Genomic DNA, 17,067 nt, shown 5'->3' on the forward strand with positions numbered 1-17,067 from the left:
TACGTTGTACTCTGAATTCTTCCCTGATAATAGTGATATCCCTGCAACTCCGTGGACGTAGGCAAATTGTCGAACCACGTAAATATTGTCTTGTACGTGTGATTATCTTTTCTTTGGCGTGTGTTTTCTTTAATTTTGTTTCTCACGGGTTGGGAATTCGGTTTAATTTCCTACTATTATAACTTTAAGACTTATTATTTAATATTAAAATATTCATTTTTATTTAATGTGATATGAATTTATCATTTTTTAATATTTGTATTTAAATTTTAATAAATATAAGTGGCCATTATTTTATATTTTTGTTATTAAAGATCCTTTAATTAATACAAATTTGAAAATTCTTTAAACATTAAAATTAATTTCCTTTGCTAAAAATAATTTAATGTAAAAATAAAAATAATTTTAATACAATTTTCAAATCATTTAAATATTAAAATGGGTTGAAAAATAACAATTTTTAGATCCCACTGAAGTTAAATTTTTATACAAATGTATGGAACAAATTTCGATACCCATTTTTTGTTTCAACTTCTCTAACAAAAATAAATATAACAAGTAAACATTGAATCCTTATTTTGAAAATTCAATCAAACAATAAAACTAGTGTTTGAAGATGAACAGTAAGTTTTAAATATATTTTGATAGAAATTTATATTAAAAATGTTAACCGTTTATTAACTTGGTGTTTATTTTTCGGTTGAAATATAAAAATTTTTTATTTATTTTTATTCAGTTAGAAATAACCTATTAATATTAAATTTAATTAAAATAAATCTGTTATTAATAAGTTATTAAGTATATTGATTGATATTAATAGATTGTGTTTAATTAAATAAAAAATTAAAATTTTTTATTTTTTTATTTAGTAAAAAAAAAAGATAATATTTATTTTTTAATTGAATAAAAAAAATCAAAATACTTAACTTTTTCTATTAAGTTAAAAATACCGATATTTATAAAATATAAATATTATCCAAAATCAGATGATTATATAAAAGTTTTGATATTATAAAGGATTGGGATCGCATACACTATAATATCCCCGATAATTTAATAATTTCACCTATAAAACAGACCACCAAGCCTCCAAGGGTTTTTACTTTTTAGGGTTTAAGGAAGGGCGAGGGTTTGGGTAGGAAGAGGGTTTATAAACATCACTCACGCCTCCTTTTCGTTGTCGTGGTTTACTCCAACTTCACACCAAAAGCCCTTCAGCATCACCATGTGGGCGCTTCGTCGATCCTCTAATCGTCTCAAGTAAGTCTCTGTCGTTCGCACTATTTTTCTCTAATTGGTTTCCGATAAATTACAGGAAAATACAAAGAATAAGAATTGATCTTTTTTTTTTTTTTTTGTGTCGAGCCATCTGCTTTGCTTTGGTTCTGGAAAGGTTGAAAATCTCAATTGAAGAAAATGGCGAACAAGCATTTTTTTTTTTCACTTATCAGCTATCATACAGAGCATTCCTAGACTTCGGGTGCTTATTTTTTCGAGTGGGCGTGATAGGATTGCTCATGGGGTTTTCCGTGTTCGTCTTTTACATTTTTTTCTCCTCTTTCGCATGTTTAGTTGCACTGGTTGTAGATTATTTTAGGATTTCTTAGGATTAGGGCTGTTTGACCACAAATTTGTTTTTCTATTTTTAAAATAAAAATATTAATATTTCTTGTATGACAAGGTTTTGGAAGTAGAACATGTTTGGTAATGTTGATTGTTACCTGCATTTAGAACTAAAAAAAAAAAAAAACATATTCGGTGGAGCATTTACACTTTAGAAGGTTATCTCTTTTATGACTTTGTTGTTTGGCACCCTTTGTATAAGTCCAGTGTCCTTTGGTTTATATCTTCTTTCTCTTTTATTTATAAATCTTATTGCTTACTTATCAGAAAAAAATAAAATAAAGAATTTAGAAATAGTTTGAGAATAAACTTGTTCTTTATACCTTTATTTTAAAGGGTTTTACCCGGGATGCTAAACCAAAATTAGAAAATGGAAGTGTAACCACAATTAGTTTTGTATGAGTTAGTTTTTAGAGAAGACAAAATTAAAAAGGAGGACAAATGTGACATAGAAAGCAAAGATGCTTTTAACAATGGGAAATGAACAACAAAAATGGTTACTAAATAGGCTTTCTGTATCTACTTTGGGGTTTAGAATGAGGAGGAAAAATGAAGTTTGCAAACAAAAAGGAGCTCCTAGAAATTAGGAGAAAGTTGCACTAGATAGTGGTTATGACCTAAAGGAGGCATCACTTAGAGAGTTTTTGAAAGAATGGCTTGTATTGCACTATAATGTTTTACAAGGCTAGATTGCTCTCAAGTGCTTGGTGCCTTAACCAAATAAGACCATCCTCTATGTATAGGCACCCAAGGAATTCTTTAGAACTCCTAAAGTTTCCTTTCATCTCCAGAATTCTCTAGAATTGCCTACACACTTTCTATGTACAAGTTATGTGTGAGATGACTTCGAAACTCTCTAGAATTCCCCACATGCTTCCCCTGTCTTCCATACCTTGTGTAGAGATGTTTGAGTGTTTCTAGGTGTTTCCAGAATCTTCCACACTCCTCCAGTATTTGATTGCTTTAGGGTTTTAGAAGTTTCATGTCCCTTTAGATAAGCTTAAGGGAGGGTCATTTGGAGCAGGTTGTGACACTCTCCCCCAATTGTGTCGCAGGCATCCTCATCGTTCCCTCTACTCGGAACTCCTCCACTAGTAGACAAGTGTTGATTGCTCCAGGTGGTTTTAGAAGCTTCTTGGTCCTCTATATAATCTTTAAGGGAGGGTCATTTGGAGCAGGTTGTGATACTTTTCCCTACTTGTATCGTAGACGTCCTCGTTGTCCTGTCTACTCGGAACCATCCGACCTGCTCTTCGAATTGTCACAGCGCATCTGTAAGTTGCCAACTAGTCTTGCTTTCTAGTAGTTCCTTCCATTTGACTAAGTATTTTGCCACAAGAGGCACACACCGTCTCCCGATGACTTTGTCTGTTATGATGAATTCTGCCTCTTTATCATATGAGGTTATGACGACTATAGGCACCCTCTTTGATATCCCTCGATTTGGATCGTCCTTGTTTTCCTGATACCTTTTAAGCAAGGGGCATGGAAGATAGGATGGATCTTTAACCTTGGAGGTAGCTCAACCTTGTAGGACACCTCGCTGACTCGCCCGAGTATAGGAAAGGGGCCTTCATATCACCTCATAAGCCCTTTATGCACCGGCTTTAGGGACTTGAACGGTTGAGGGAGTAGCTTGACAAGCACCCAAGTCTTCGACCTGATACTCCGTATCCACCATTCTTGGCTCTCTCTATATGCCATGATATATATCCATTGATGATTATTATTGTTCTTTCTTTTTAGGGGGATAGGCAAACTGAAAATTAGATTAAGAGTACCTAACAAAAAAATGGGGTGCAATCCCAGAACACTGAATGTATACAAAGGGAGCGCAAGCCTGTTGTAAAAACAAAAAAAATATTCTTTTAGCCCTTGATCTGGATGCTCTTCTTCTTTGAAGATTTTGATGCTATGCTCCTCTCATATAAACCAAAACAAGTAGGTTGGAAGGTTTCACATTTTTGTTTGCCCTTCTTGCATACTTATCCTGTTCCAGCCTTGGAGGAGCAATCTGATAGACTTTGGAAATACCCACTGCCTGCCAAATACAGAAAGCTTATGCGCTTTGACACAATGGATTAGCATATGGCAAGTGGGCCCTACAGAAAGTGCACCTATTGACCAATATCATTGCTGTGGTTATTATCATTATCATCATCATTTTGATCATTGTTTTCAAAGTGTTATTATCATTATCACCATTATCATTGTTTTTTGCTAATGCTGGCCCAAGTGTGTTGTGTTATGAATGACAAAATGGTTTTGTTACCATTTGCAGTTTGCACTTCTTTGTATGTAGTAATCTGAAATGAATTTATCCTTTTATCATTTTTCAGGAACCAGGGATTTAGCATAGGAACTTTGCAAGCTTGTCATGCTAAATCAGAAATGCTAAGTACTTACTACAAAGACATGACGGGTATTTGCAAGTCTCCTCAAGTGATAAATGATTGCCATCTGAGTTCGAGGACATTTTACCACCCAACAGATATTTATTCAGTTTTCTCTATGGGAAGCTGCAGTTTTTCTTCACAGGCTGGTGCCAAAAGCAGCGGAGAGGAAGATGATTTGGAAGATGGGTTTTCTGAACTTGAAGCATCTGGTAATGCTGGTGGGTTTCAGGACAGTGATGCAGAGAGTGAACATGAAGACGAATTACTTTCTGATCCCAAATCTGATGATGATGAGATAGAATCTACACAAAATGAGCTGGAACCGCTAGATACTGATACTGATGTAAGTGAGAAAAGATCACCCAGGAAAAGGGTGTCTTCAGAACTTTTCAAGGCTATCATGGCTGCTTCGGATCAACCTATTCACAGTGTCCTTAATAAGTGGGATCAAGAAGGAAAGGATATGAGCCATGCAGAGATTGCACAGACCATGCTTAATCTTCGGAAAATTCGGATGTTTTTGAAGGCCTTGCAGGTAATTTGACTTGATTCTTTGCTCAGCTACAAGTGATTTGATTGCCAGTATATTTTTTTCCCTCCCCTCTTTGGGTATTCAGTACACAGGCCTATACTTATGGTTTTAATTGTTAATTGTCTTAGAGCAATGCTATGAATATGGGCTTTATAGGTACTATAAAATAATATTTTTTGAGTAACTCAAAAGCATTGAAATTTTTTTTTTTTGTTTTTTTGATAGGTTCAAAAGCATTGAAAAATGTGTGGAAAATGTTTTAGAAAAGCAATGAAAAAAGTTATCAAATCTCAAAAAGCTGAGGCAGATACTATTGAATTTAGCATTCCTTGGTTTTTTGGAAGGGGAGTTTTAAGGGATAAAGTTCCTTCTTGTCATTTCCAGAATAGCTGTTATAACAAAGCTGAAGCCTTTTTGCCATTTCCAGATTCTGATTTGATGGACTACGCTAGTTTACGGTTCTTTATGTACATGTTCTTGGAGTGGGTCATGGTGCATTTAGGCTCTACCTCGTTGTCTTTATTTGTCTTCATTGATTGACTGGGTTGTAAGTGAGGAGAGGGAGTGGTTTTTGGTGTATCCCTCACTTTTTTGGTGTTGTATACATAGTGTATATTTTTGGATGCTTTTAATACAATTGCTTTTACATATCAAAAAAAAAAAAAAGCTGAAGCTTAAGTGTTGTTTGATTATTTTCTTATATAGGCTATTTCTTTGAACTGAATTTTTGTAGGAGTGAAAAAAATTTGTTCGGTTTCACGCAACATGATTTCTTACCTCCTCTTCAAACATTATGCGACTTTTATTCTGAACCACCTTCTCTCTTCTGTGTGTCAACTATGGGGTATTTATATAATTGAGTTTTATAGTGGATAACATATGGAAAAATTTGGCTAATTGTATTATCCTTTTTCATGAACTATATTTTGACGGAGTATTTGACTTAGAGTTTGTGAGAGTTTTTTTTTTTTTGATATGCTAGAGTTCAAGGGTACTTAAACTAATCTGATAGATTCTTATTATAATATATTTATAATTTAGTTATTGAACTTATTAAGATTTTGCTGCTATGCTGCTTCTATATAGTTGATAGGGTGATTGAAAACTAGTTAGCTTGGGTTTAATTAAGTCTCCCTATCATGATAGATGGCACTGCAATTGAGTGAACTCTCTTATAAGGTTAAAGTAGTAAGTGTAAAAGAAGGAGAAGAGTGGGAATAATTTTTAGAAAACCAGGTGACAGGCCCTGTTATGAAATAAGAAGGGGTGCAAAGTTGGAAATGAAGGTGGAGATGAATATATAATTTTTGAGGTAGCATGAGGATGAATTTGTTACCATAAAATTGAAGGAAGGGTAAAGTTGGAATTCAAACTAGAAGGGTATGGTTGTTATTGAAAAGTAAAAGGAAGGTTGAAACAGGAAATATCTGACAAAAAAGTGGAAAAAAAATTGGAATTTAGGTTAAGCCTCATTTTTAGATTTAGTGGCCCTGAGGCCCGATGTGGAGTTTAGAATTGGCACGTTGTTTAAATTACTGTGTTTTGAATGTTTTAACCACAAATGGAGTGCACTGTGCCTAGATTTACTTATATGAAATTTGATTTTTCATCCTTGCTAGAAGGCAGTATTCTTATTGTGGTATCTCTGAGAATCATAGTGTAAGTATTTACAGAGGTCTGGCAGCCAATTTTCCACCATTAGCTACTGGGGTTGCTGGTCTTAATTTTAGCAAAGATTTCAAGAAGCTAATACATTCCAGCTTTCTTTTGTAGCAAGGGTTCTGATTCCAATTATCCCCATAGTCCTATGCATATGCCATCAATGAACTTGGAATTGCCTTTTCCAGTTAGTTGGTTCAAATTATAATTTTCAGTTTGGGGCATCCAGACTTGTACTTGGGCTTATTTCGCATAAAGGGAACACATTCCCTGTTAAGAACTAGGAGTGCTGGAGGATGACTTTCCCAGCAATGACTTGTCTCTACTCTTATGTGCACACTGGTTCGGGGGTTTCTAAAAGGGTGAGTATTGGGGAAAATAGGGTGGATTTTGGAGAACTCATAGTGGGAAGGTTGCTTTCTTTAATGTATTTTTTGAAGTTAGTAATGTAGAAGTACCCATATGGGGGCAGGAATGGTGTTTTGATATTGGAAAATGCTGTGCTTTTGGATTGTCAAATTTAATTTCCTTCCTAATCTTTCTCTTCCTGCTTTCATTATTTTTCATTGGCACCTTCTTTTCAATTTTTTTTTTTTAAATTGAATTTCCACAATTGTGGGATTATTCTTCTAGTTTGATTGAAATTGTGTGTTGTTTTTTTTTCAAAATGGGAAACACAAGTGCAATCTTGTTGACATAAGAAATGATTCAATTGTTAAAAACACAAACATTATCCCGGGGATTTTGCAGTTTGCTTTGTCATAATTTTCTTTGTACAATTTGCACATCTAGAATACCCTGATTTGGGTATCTTTAGCTCCGATTGATCCTACAAGTTGGATTCGAATTAAACTCTTGACTTTGTCCTATCTTCTTCAGTTTTTCTGACATTGTATTCATAAATAAGAGCTGTTAATGTTATATTGGCTGCAGTTAATGGCACACAGCCTTCATTTTTGCCTTAATTCAATTTCAATTTCTTTAGAGGCATGTTTTGTACCTCTTATCATTTTTATTCCTTCTTATATCTATTTGGTTTTGCAGTTCTCAGAGTGGATGGAAGAACATAAGAAGCTTGATATGGTTGAGAGAGATTATGCTTCTCGTGTTGATTTGATTGCCAAGGTACGTGGTCTTCAGAAGGCAGAGCACTACATTGAAAAGATTCCCAAGTCTTTCAGGGGGAATTGGTCTACCGAACTCTCCTGGCTAATTGTGTTTCAACCACCAATGCGAAGAAAGCAGAGGAAGTATTCAACAAAATGAAGGACCTTGGGTTCCCAATTACAACCTTTGCTTGCAACCAGTTGCTCCTCCTCTACAAGAGGATTGACAAAAAGAAAATAGCTGATGTACTTTTACTAATGGAGAAGGAAAATGTCAAACCCTCTCTCTTCACCTACGGACTCTTAATAGACACCAAAGGTCAAAGCAATGACATTACTGGAATGGAACAAATTGTTGAGACAATGAAGGCTGAAGGGATTGAACCTAACCTTCAAGTACAATCCATCTTGGTTAGACACTATGTCTTTGGTGGGCTCAAAGAAAAAGCTGAGGCAATTTTGAAGGAGATGGAAGGAGGCAACTTAAAAGAGAACCGTTGGGTTTGCCGGGTTTTGCTTCCTCCTTATGCAGCCCTTGGAAAGGCTGATGATGTGGAGAGGATATGGAAGGTCTGTGAGTCAAATCCCCGGCTTCCGGAGTTTGTTGCTGCCATTGAAGCTTATGGGAAGTTGAAGAAAGTCGAAGAAGCTGAGGCAATATTTAACAAGATGTCAAAAACATTTAAGAGGCTGTCCTCAAAACATTATTCTGCATTATTGAAAGTTTATGCGGACCACAAAATGCTTATCAAGGGGAAAGATCTTGTGAAGCAGATGTCTGATAGTGGGTGCCGGATTGGACCATTGACTTGGGATGCACTTGTGAAGCTTTATGTGGAAGCGGGGGAGGTGGAAAAGGCGGACAAAATTTTGCAGAAGGCAATGCAACAAAGCCCGATAAAGCCAATGTTTAGTACCTATATGGCTATTATGGATCAGTATGCAAAGAGGGGTGATATCCATAATTCTGAAAAAATGTTTCACCAGATGAGACAGTCTGGTTATGTGTCTCGGCTTCGGCAGTTCCAATGTCTAATCCAGGCTTACGTAAATGCCAAGGCTCCAGCTTATGGGATTAAGGAGAGGATGAAGGCAGATAATATATTCCCAAATAGAGTAGTGGCAGGACAGTTAGCTCAGGTAGATGCATTTAGGAAATCAGCAGTGTCTGATTTGCTCGATTGAGGATTTTGATGGCTTTCTTTTAGGATGCATTTGGGTTGGGTTTCCAGAAACTCACTGAAGATGGTTAGCGTCAATGTTTTGCTAATTTTATTGTCAACTTATTTATCAATACACATTGTTACATTTACTTATTTGTAGGTTGAACTGTTTAGGCTGTCCATGTTCGCCCCTTTATGTTTTTAACATATTTCCGTAAGTTCGTTCATATTAGCAAATTCCGCCAGTTTTGTCTGTATGAGATGCTTTTAGTTTGAAGATAAAATGGGTGACCAACCGTATTTAGCTGGCTGTGAATCTTCCCGCAAATTTGGAAGCAGGGAAACATGCAGACCTGTCTGAAAGAAAGCCCTAGCTGCATGGTGTACTACCCAAAAAAGAAAAAATTATCAAATACAGGAGTTGCTTAATACCCTGTCTTCTTTCTTGTAGGAGTTTATTTGCGTGTGAGGTCTTTGCAGATCTGAGAATTCTTCTGCTATGTGTGGGATCATGTCTTAAAAAAGTTACTGAAGCCCAAAATGTTGGCTTGACTGGAAGATGTGATTCACACCAAAATCAAGGACTTGAGGATGATGCTGATCTCTAAATATTGGTGTTTTCCTAGTGATTTGTTGAGGGCATTGTTTTGCCGCTGTTGTATCTGCATCAAAGCATAAAGACTTCCATGAGAGGAAGTCACAGGCGCTTCCCTCCAACCAAACTTTCAAATCCACACAATTTTTAGCAACTCTGAGATTATTGTCTGCTTCCTTCCTTCCAAATCCAAACGTGTGAAACTGGAACTAGTTTCTTTAGAACCGCTTGCTAGTGAAATGAAAACATTTTCATAAGAAAATAGACGTGGGTTTTATATCAGTGAATGAAACCAATAATTCTCTAAAAGTTTCATTATCCTTGCCACTTCAAGCAATCCTCTTTCCATAGAGGAGTAATGACAAACTTCAACGAACTCACCCAAGCAAACAACAAGGGAAACACAAATACAAATAGGCAAACATTAAGAGTGTAAAGTACAAATAACAAAATAGCTGAGGTGAAAAGTAGCAGACATCAAATATGTGAAAATTTCAAAAGGATGCACATTACCAAGATTGTCGGAAGATTCATACGTACGCAGTACAATCATTCGTATTTATTGTAGGGGAGATTTCAGAAGAAAGAACATCACCAAAATTGCGGGAAGATTCATATGTACAAGCACTCACGTGTCCTCTTGTATGGGGCCAAGATTGTGGGAGGATTCATGCATTCAGGCAGTGACAAGCAAAGGACAATATGAGTGCTGCCTCTCACCATGATGCCTGTATTCATTCCCCACAACTTTTAAATAAAAACAAAACTAGAGTAAACAAATGTATGTTGCCGGAATTGCATCTTCCTACATGCCCTTTGCAAGATGAGAAATCCAAGAAAAATGTAAGGAAAAGAAATAAAAATAAATTATTCAAAGTGTTTGATATGAAAATTCAATAATTTTTTAATTTAGTTTAATTATATTTATTTATTTATATTTTTTATAATACACTTAAACATAAAAAATAAAATTTATTTTTTTAACATTCCTGTTTCTTGTTTAATACCATTCGGAACACGCATAGTCGAAAAGGAAAAGGAGTGATAGAGAAGGGGAAGGCAGAAGAAAAAGTTTGAAAACAGAAGAAAAGGGCTTGAGAAAGATGCTGGTCCCAAGACCCAACTGCCGAGCTCAGCTACAAAAGTCAGAGAAGGATGCTTCTTGAATCCTGATCGATGATCAGTGCAAGTTTTTACTTCTCTTCTGTGTTCTCCCCGTAAAAGACGCCTTTCAAGGTAAAAACAATTAATAGGAATTTTTGGAAAATCCATGTATTGCTAAAGAGAAGTTTGATACTTGTAAATCTATAAATAGAATTCCATATTTGGGCTTCTCAACACCTCAACATGGCAGCCCTCAAAATCTCCAAAAAGCACCATAAACACCTGAACAATCCTTTCCCATCAACCCCCTCTTCTCTCCCCCTCCTTCGAGGAAGTCTTTTTTTCAATCCCCAGACGTTTCCTTCTGACCAGACCTTCATTGTTGGGAAGGATTTTCAGGTACTTTGGAGCACCGGCAATGGGGGATCTCTCTCAATTTCTCATAAATCTAATCCTTCCAGACCCATTTGGTCAACCGTCCCCGGACAAGCCTTTGTCTCTGCAGCATTGGCTGAAACAGAGGTGGAAGAAAGCAGGGGATCGTTTGCCATTAAAGATGGAAATGTTCACTTGCTGTGTAATGATCAGACAGTGGAGGATATCAGGCTGATAAATGAAAATGACTGTTATTTGGAGGCAAATGAGCTTGATTTTCTATCGGGGAATCAGGGATTGGACCAAAAACCATATTTGAAAGATACCCAGTTCCCTATTTTGCTCGTAACAGGTTGGGTTTTCAGAAAGAAGAAAAAGAAGTGCTTTCAGAATACCGAAATTCATGAAAGGTTACAATTGGAAGCAGAACGCTCCACTTATGCAAGATATTGGGTTTTGTTTGATCAAAAAACAAGCAACCAAATTGGGTTTCAAGTGAAGTTTGGAAAGCCCAGCTTTGAATTTCGCTCAAGAGCTTTTCCAACAGCCTCCAGAAGATTTCGGGGGCTGAAGCGGAAACTGCGTCGGACTGGGAGATCACGACTTGGGTGGTGTTGTCCTTTTCAAGGGCAAGAGGATTTGTGAAAGTTTCATCATCAGAAGAGGAAAAAGAAGAAGAGAAGGTAGCAGAATCCATAGGTTTTAACAGGGTCTGTTTAACCTATTCAAGTGAAGAAAATGAGAGATTTTATGGTTTTGGAGAGCAGTTTTCTCATTTAAATTTTAAAGGCAAAAGGATACCGATTTTCGTTCAAGAACAGGGCATTGGAAGAGGAGATCAACCCATCACTTTTGCAGTTAATTTGGTTAGCTACAGGTATATTAAATGGTAGTTCTTCTACTAAATTTCAGTTAATTGTTAGCACTATCCATCTTAATGTTAAACTCCTGCTATGTATTTTCAGAGCTGCGGGTGATTCAAGTACAACTTATGCTCCTTCACCACACTATTTGACATCGAAGATGAGGTCTCTTTACCTAGAAGGGTATGATTACTCCGTGTTTGATCTAACAAGAAAAGATAGAGTTCAGATACAGGTAACTTCTGATAATTATGACATCTTATAGTCATGGTGACAATTTGAATCTGGAATTATTAACCAAAAATAGTTCACAATCTGCGAAAAAATATTGAGTAGCAAAGTGGGGAACGACAGGGAGGCGGGGCAGCATCTTGTTCTCTTTGATTATGTTTCAGGAGACCTACCGCTGAATTCAGGAATGAGGGGAAAAATTAGCACAAAAAATCATCTAGGTTGGATGACAATAGACACTAGAAAAAGAAATAAAATAGACGTGTTGTTATCATTCTAGGATCATTAGGGATAACTAGCAAGTTATTAGCCATATTTGTGAAGAACACACCATCTGATAATACACAATTAAAATGGTGGTTTTCTGATGCATATAAGAATACAAGTGTAATACAGAGACTTAAGAAATGGAAAATTTTATTGCATAGTTGTAGTACAATTGGGGGCTCATTTAGATTCCGGATTTGCAGTCTCTCACTTTCTGTGCACTGGGTGATCTTGCAGATACATGGAGATTCAGTTCAAGGTAGGATATTGCATGGAAACTCACCTTCAGAGCTCATTGAACGCTTCACAGAAACAATTGGGAGACTTCCTGAGCTTCCTGAGTGGATTATATCCGGTGCTGTTGTTGGAATGCAGGGTGGCACAGATAGTGTCCGCCAAGTTTGGGAGAAACTACAGGCTCACAATACCCCTGTTTCAGCATTTTGGCTGCAGGTAATGCATGCATCTACACTAAAACATTCAGAAACACATCCAAATACATTTGAGCCATTTCAAAATTTCTGGCATCAGAAAATTTTGATTTGCTTCTATTCAAAAATTCCAAAATTCAGGGTTTGGTTTTTATATTTGCTAGGGTTCATATTTATATCAAACATGAAACTCGTAATGTTGCACACATACAAATTTCTATGCATGAGTTCTCATTGCATGCCGTTTGTTCCATAGGACTGGGTCGGTCACAGGGAGACTCTGATTGGATCACAGCTTTGGTGGAATTGGGAAGTGGATACGGCAAGGTACTGGGGATGGCAGAACCTAATTAAGGATCTTAGTGCTCAGCATATTAAAGTGATGACATATTGCAATCCTTGCCTAGCTCCGGTACTTCTCCCTAGCCACTTAAAGTATAATCCAATCTGTCAAGAATCAAAGCGTGCCACATCACAGTACAAAGGGCAATGTCATCATTTCAATAAAATGGTCGCATGATGGCAGCAAACCTTGTATAGCGGCGTTTGTACTTTGATTGGTGATAGATTGGTATATTATGGTTGCTTTTTGAAGCTTTCGATTACATTTTGTAGACTAATGAGAAGCCAAACAGAAGGAGAGATCTCTTTGAAGAGGCAAAGAAGTTGGACATCTTGGTGAAAGACAAGAATGGAGATACGTACATGGTTCCAAATACAGCTTTTGATGTGGGAATGTTGGACTTGACACATCCAGATACTGCAAGTTGGTTCAAGCAGATCTTACAAGAAATGGTGGATGGTGGAGTAAGAGGATGGATGGCTGATTTTGGTGAAGGCCTTCCAGTGGATGCTTCCCTCTATTCAGGTTTTAGATCCCATAGCCCCTTCATTTATTGATAGCCATGACTGATCCACTCCCTCAGGAGATTGATGAATATCATAGATGGTACCAGGTTGCATAAGTCATTGGGGAAACTGTTCAACAGTTTCCACATTTCCTTTTTCTTTCTTAGTAAACAAATTGATAAGGAGAATGCTAAAATAGCCAAAATGCTAAATGTAGGGAACTTCTGACTGCTGAGGAAAGTTAAAATAGCCACCCATTATATGCTGGTTTTAAATTCAGACACTAGATGATAATTTTATAATCATCCACTTTTGCCTCTATGTTGAATTTTATCCTCTACATTAAGAGCACTAGTTGGAAAAGGGGCAAAAAATTTGGGGGGTTCAAGGGGGGGAAAGGTGCAAACCATAAAAAACTCAGAGCCCAAAAAATCAAGTTGACCAACCTAACGGCTGGTCTTTTCTGAGGGGATTTATCATGAAACAGTGTTTCAAGCTTAATCCAGAATCTAAGAGGCAAAAGTTTCACTGCATGTTAATGCTTAATGGCAAAAGTTTCCTATACCCTGCATTTTCAATTTTCCCATAAGGTGTAAGTCCCATAAGAGGAATGGGCTTATTATTAATTTCATTTTTTTTTTTTCAAAATGATCATTCATATGAAATTCAGATGAAGTTATAATTAAGCAATAAATTTCACCCTGTAGGAGAAGATCCTATTGCTGCTCACAACAGATATCCAGAACTATGGGCCCAAATGAACCGAGAGTTTGTGGAAGAATGGAAAAGTGCCCATTCAGGCAAGGCAAGGGAAGATCCAGAAGAGGCCTTGGTCTTTTTTATGAGGGCTGGTTTCAGGAATAGTCCCAAATGGGGAATGCTATTCTGGGAAGGGGACCAAATGGTGAGCTGGCAGGCAAATGATGGGATAAAGAGTGCTGTTGTTGGCTTGCTGAGTAGTGGGATTTCTGGCTATGCATTTAACCACAGTGATATTGGAGGCTACTGTGCAGTAAATTTACCTGTTATTAAGTATCGAAGAAGTGAAGAGTTGCTTTTGCGATGGATGGAGGTTAATGCTTTCACCGTTGTCTTCCGAACACATGAAGTAAGTTAGAAAACTGCCACCTGAAATACATAATAATATATATCATACATGCATGCATCATCATTGTCATCACTATCACAAGTAACTAAACTTTAATTTATATCTGCACATTGTTGTCATTGTTTCCATCATCATCACAAATTACTAGCATCTCACTTTGTGTTGCAACTGCTAGCAACTCTAGAAGGAATGACTTCTAACATCACTATAATAATTTCTAATGACCTGTTCATGTGATCTTTATTGTTTGTATGTATAAGAAAGGTCGGTCCCTTTTGAGTTATCTTTTAGGAATTAATTCAGTGGGAGTATGTATGTATAAGAAAGGCTGGTCCCATTTGGGTTATCGTTTAGGAATTAGTTCAATGGGAGTATAGAAGCTTTTCTTCCTGAAATCTACCTCCAAGAACACACTTGATTTGCATATATACAATTCCTGTAATACAGGTGAATTGCATTGAAGAAGCGGAGTTGACATTCATTAACATATCCTAGGATTTGAATATAAAAATTCAAAACCAAAGTTAGTTATTCTTGAACATGTTATCTTCTTTAATTTCATCACTTTACTGACATTCCATTCATTGGTATTTCCAAGCAGGGAAACAAACCATCCTGCAATAGCCAATTCTATTCAAACCACAAAACTTTAGCACATTTTGCACGCTTTGCAAAAGTGTACAAAGCTTGGAAGTTCTACAGGGTCCAACTTGTTAAGGTGATGTCACAAATTTGTAAATACACTTTTCAGTTCAGAGCTAATAAAGCTGCATTGAAGGATCTAACACCTTTTACACATGCATGTTTTTTCAAAACAGGAAGCTGCTCAGAAAGGCCTGCCTGTTTGCCGGCACCTATTTCTCCACTACCCAAATGATGAACATGTTCATAAGTTGAGTTATCAGCAGTTTTTGGTTGGTACAGAGATCCTAGTGGTGCCAGTTCTTGACAGAGGCAAAAAGGATGTTAAGGCCTACTTTCCAGTTGGAGAAAGTTGTTCTTGGCAGCATATATGGACAGGAAAATTATTTGCAAAACCAGGTTCTGAAGTTTGGGTGGAAGCTCCAATTGGCCATCCTGCCATATTCGTTAAGGAGGGTTCTATTATTGGAGAAACCTTCCTGAAAAATCTGAGGGAATTCAATATTCTGTAAAGCAGCAATGCTCAACAGTCCAAACTGATCAAGGTTTCAATCCTTGAAGCCTAAGGGTTATATCTTCAGTCAAAAATTGAAATCTTAAATATCATTTTTTTATTTCATTTGCTGAGTCCAACTGAATTAAGAGCTGGAAATTGTTTGGAATTGGGAACAATTTTGCAAGAATTTTAATAGCCCAAGTATTTTACACAGTAGAGAAGCTAGTTGCAATGATTGTGATAAGAACTTGGGCAAGAAGATGGTTGAAGGATAAAACTGAAAAATAATAATAATAATAAATAATAAATAATAAAATAAAAAATAAAACCAAGTTGAAGAGATGGAAGCATACATTACAGAACTATCAAATAAGTGAGAGTAATTTAGGAACCATTTTCTTGCAACATTCTGAACACTGACCTGTCCACAATAATTCTCTATTCCTCTCGAAACTTTTACCGCCCAAACCATATGGAGGAGAGCTGATTCCTTGTTCTTCCCTGTTTCCCCGTTTGGCCTCTTTGAAGACTCCTCCGGATATCAGGAACCGCGGAGAGAGAAAAATCAGAAGTGAAAATAAGGAAGAAAAAGAAATATAATAAATTTCAAGCGGCAAACAAGCTGGCTTCAAGAATCCATTATATTTACACACACATTCCCGTCAAAGATTTCATGATCAATAGAAACTAAAGGCATGGATCATTGATCAGGAAATGAAACAACCTAACATATATAAAAGGATCACCCATAAACCCAAATTTCAACTCATACTAACCGATTTCAGGCATTCATCGAACAACCTTCTGGCAAGTGGTAACCATGATACGACTTAGCTTGGTAACTGAATGCACCCCAGAAACACCAAAAGTTTAAATGAGATAGATGATAAGAAATTATTCAATTTTGGAACATAAAAGGGCAAATCTGCGTACAATCAAATGGCGAGCCAGCCAGACCAGAAAAGTCAAACAATACCCAAAACTGAAAAATATGTAACTATAACCTTCTGACGAGACTCGAGAGGTTGCTCTCTCTCTCTCTCTCTCTGTCTCCCCTCTCGGATTCGAATACTTTTTTGGATATTCTTTCTGCATGTTCTTTCCACAAGCAGTTATTTTTGGATATTCTTTCTGCATGTTCTTTCCACAAGCAGTTAAACACTTAATCAAGATGGGGTCTATGATTGACCAAGGCGGGAACACTCAGAAAAAGCAGCGTTTTATGGGACTAGCAAACTGAGCTAAATTAGCTGAAACGCCGTCGTCTTACTTTTACTGGAATGAGATCCGGCCAATGGGCCTGGACGGGACGGACTGCCGCACATTGACGAGCCTCTGTTTTAGAGGGCCCATCGGCCATTTCTTTTGCTTTGCCCTTTCAGTTGAATGCCAACCTGCCTTAAAAAGTAAAATTTAACAATACAACTCCACCAACTAAACATAATTTAATTTCTTTAAGCTATGTTTGGTTCACGAAAAATTTGATGGAAAATACAAAAGAAAAAAATTAGAGAGAAAAAATACAAGAAAAGAAAAAGTAAAAAGAATATAAAAAATAGAATTAAAAATGATAAATTATTTTTATTTACTATTTTAAACTCATTTTATTTATTTTAACTCATCAATA

The 17,067-nt window shown here is 36.6% G+C and overlaps 2 protein-coding genes and 1 long non-coding RNA gene across 5 annotated transcripts; 2 read left to right on the forward strand and 1 right to left on the reverse strand.

Moving 5' to 3' along the window:
* The first annotated feature begins 1,105 nt into the window (after nt 1–1,105).
* On the forward strand, nt 1,106–8,789 carry LOC117920026 (pentatricopeptide repeat-containing protein At1g80270, mitochondrial-like). The gene is given in 4 exon segments (XM_034837373.1): nt 1,106–1,260; nt 3,963–4,554; nt 7,255–7,387; nt 7,390–8,789. Coding segments are annotated over 4 exon segments (1,872 nt in total). The 5' UTR covers nt 1,106–1,225; the 3' UTR covers nt 8,502–8,789.
* A 684-nt stretch (nt 8,790–9,473) lies between these two features.
* On the reverse strand, nt 9,474–16,829 carry LOC117920027. 3 transcript variants are annotated; one of them, XR_004652179.1, is made up of 5 exons: nt 16,445–16,829; nt 15,862–16,282; nt 14,217–14,322; nt 12,198–12,385; nt 9,474–9,802 (listed from the first exon to the last, which is right to left on the reverse strand). It is a non-coding gene; the product is annotated as an uncharacterized LOC117920027 (long non-coding RNA). The 3 variants fall into 3 exon arrangements; XR_004652177.1 differs by having other exon boundaries at nt 12,198–12,380; nt 16,445–16,828; XR_004652178.1 differs by lacking the exon at nt 16,445–16,829 and adding an exon at nt 16,374–16,423 and having other exon boundaries at nt 12,198–12,380.
* On the forward strand, nt 10,319–15,563 carry LOC117920025 (sulfoquinovosidase-like). The gene is given in 9 exon segments (XM_034837371.1): nt 10,319–11,163; nt 11,166–11,430; nt 11,519–11,651; nt 12,152–12,367; nt 12,602–12,757; nt 12,961–13,213; nt 13,902–14,302; nt 14,904–15,020; nt 15,121–15,563. Coding segments are annotated over 9 exon segments (2,619 nt in total). The 5' UTR covers nt 10,319–10,421; the 3' UTR covers nt 15,457–15,563.
* Nucleotides 16,830–17,067: the final 238 nt, after the last annotated feature.

Source organism: Vitis riparia, chromosome 8, assembly GCF_004353265.1.
Source record: "Vitis riparia cultivar Riparia Gloire de Montpellier isolate 1030 chromosome 8, EGFV_Vit.rip_1.0, whole genome shotgun sequence".
NCBI lineage: Eukaryota > Viridiplantae > Streptophyta > Magnoliopsida > Vitales > Vitaceae > Vitis > Vitis riparia.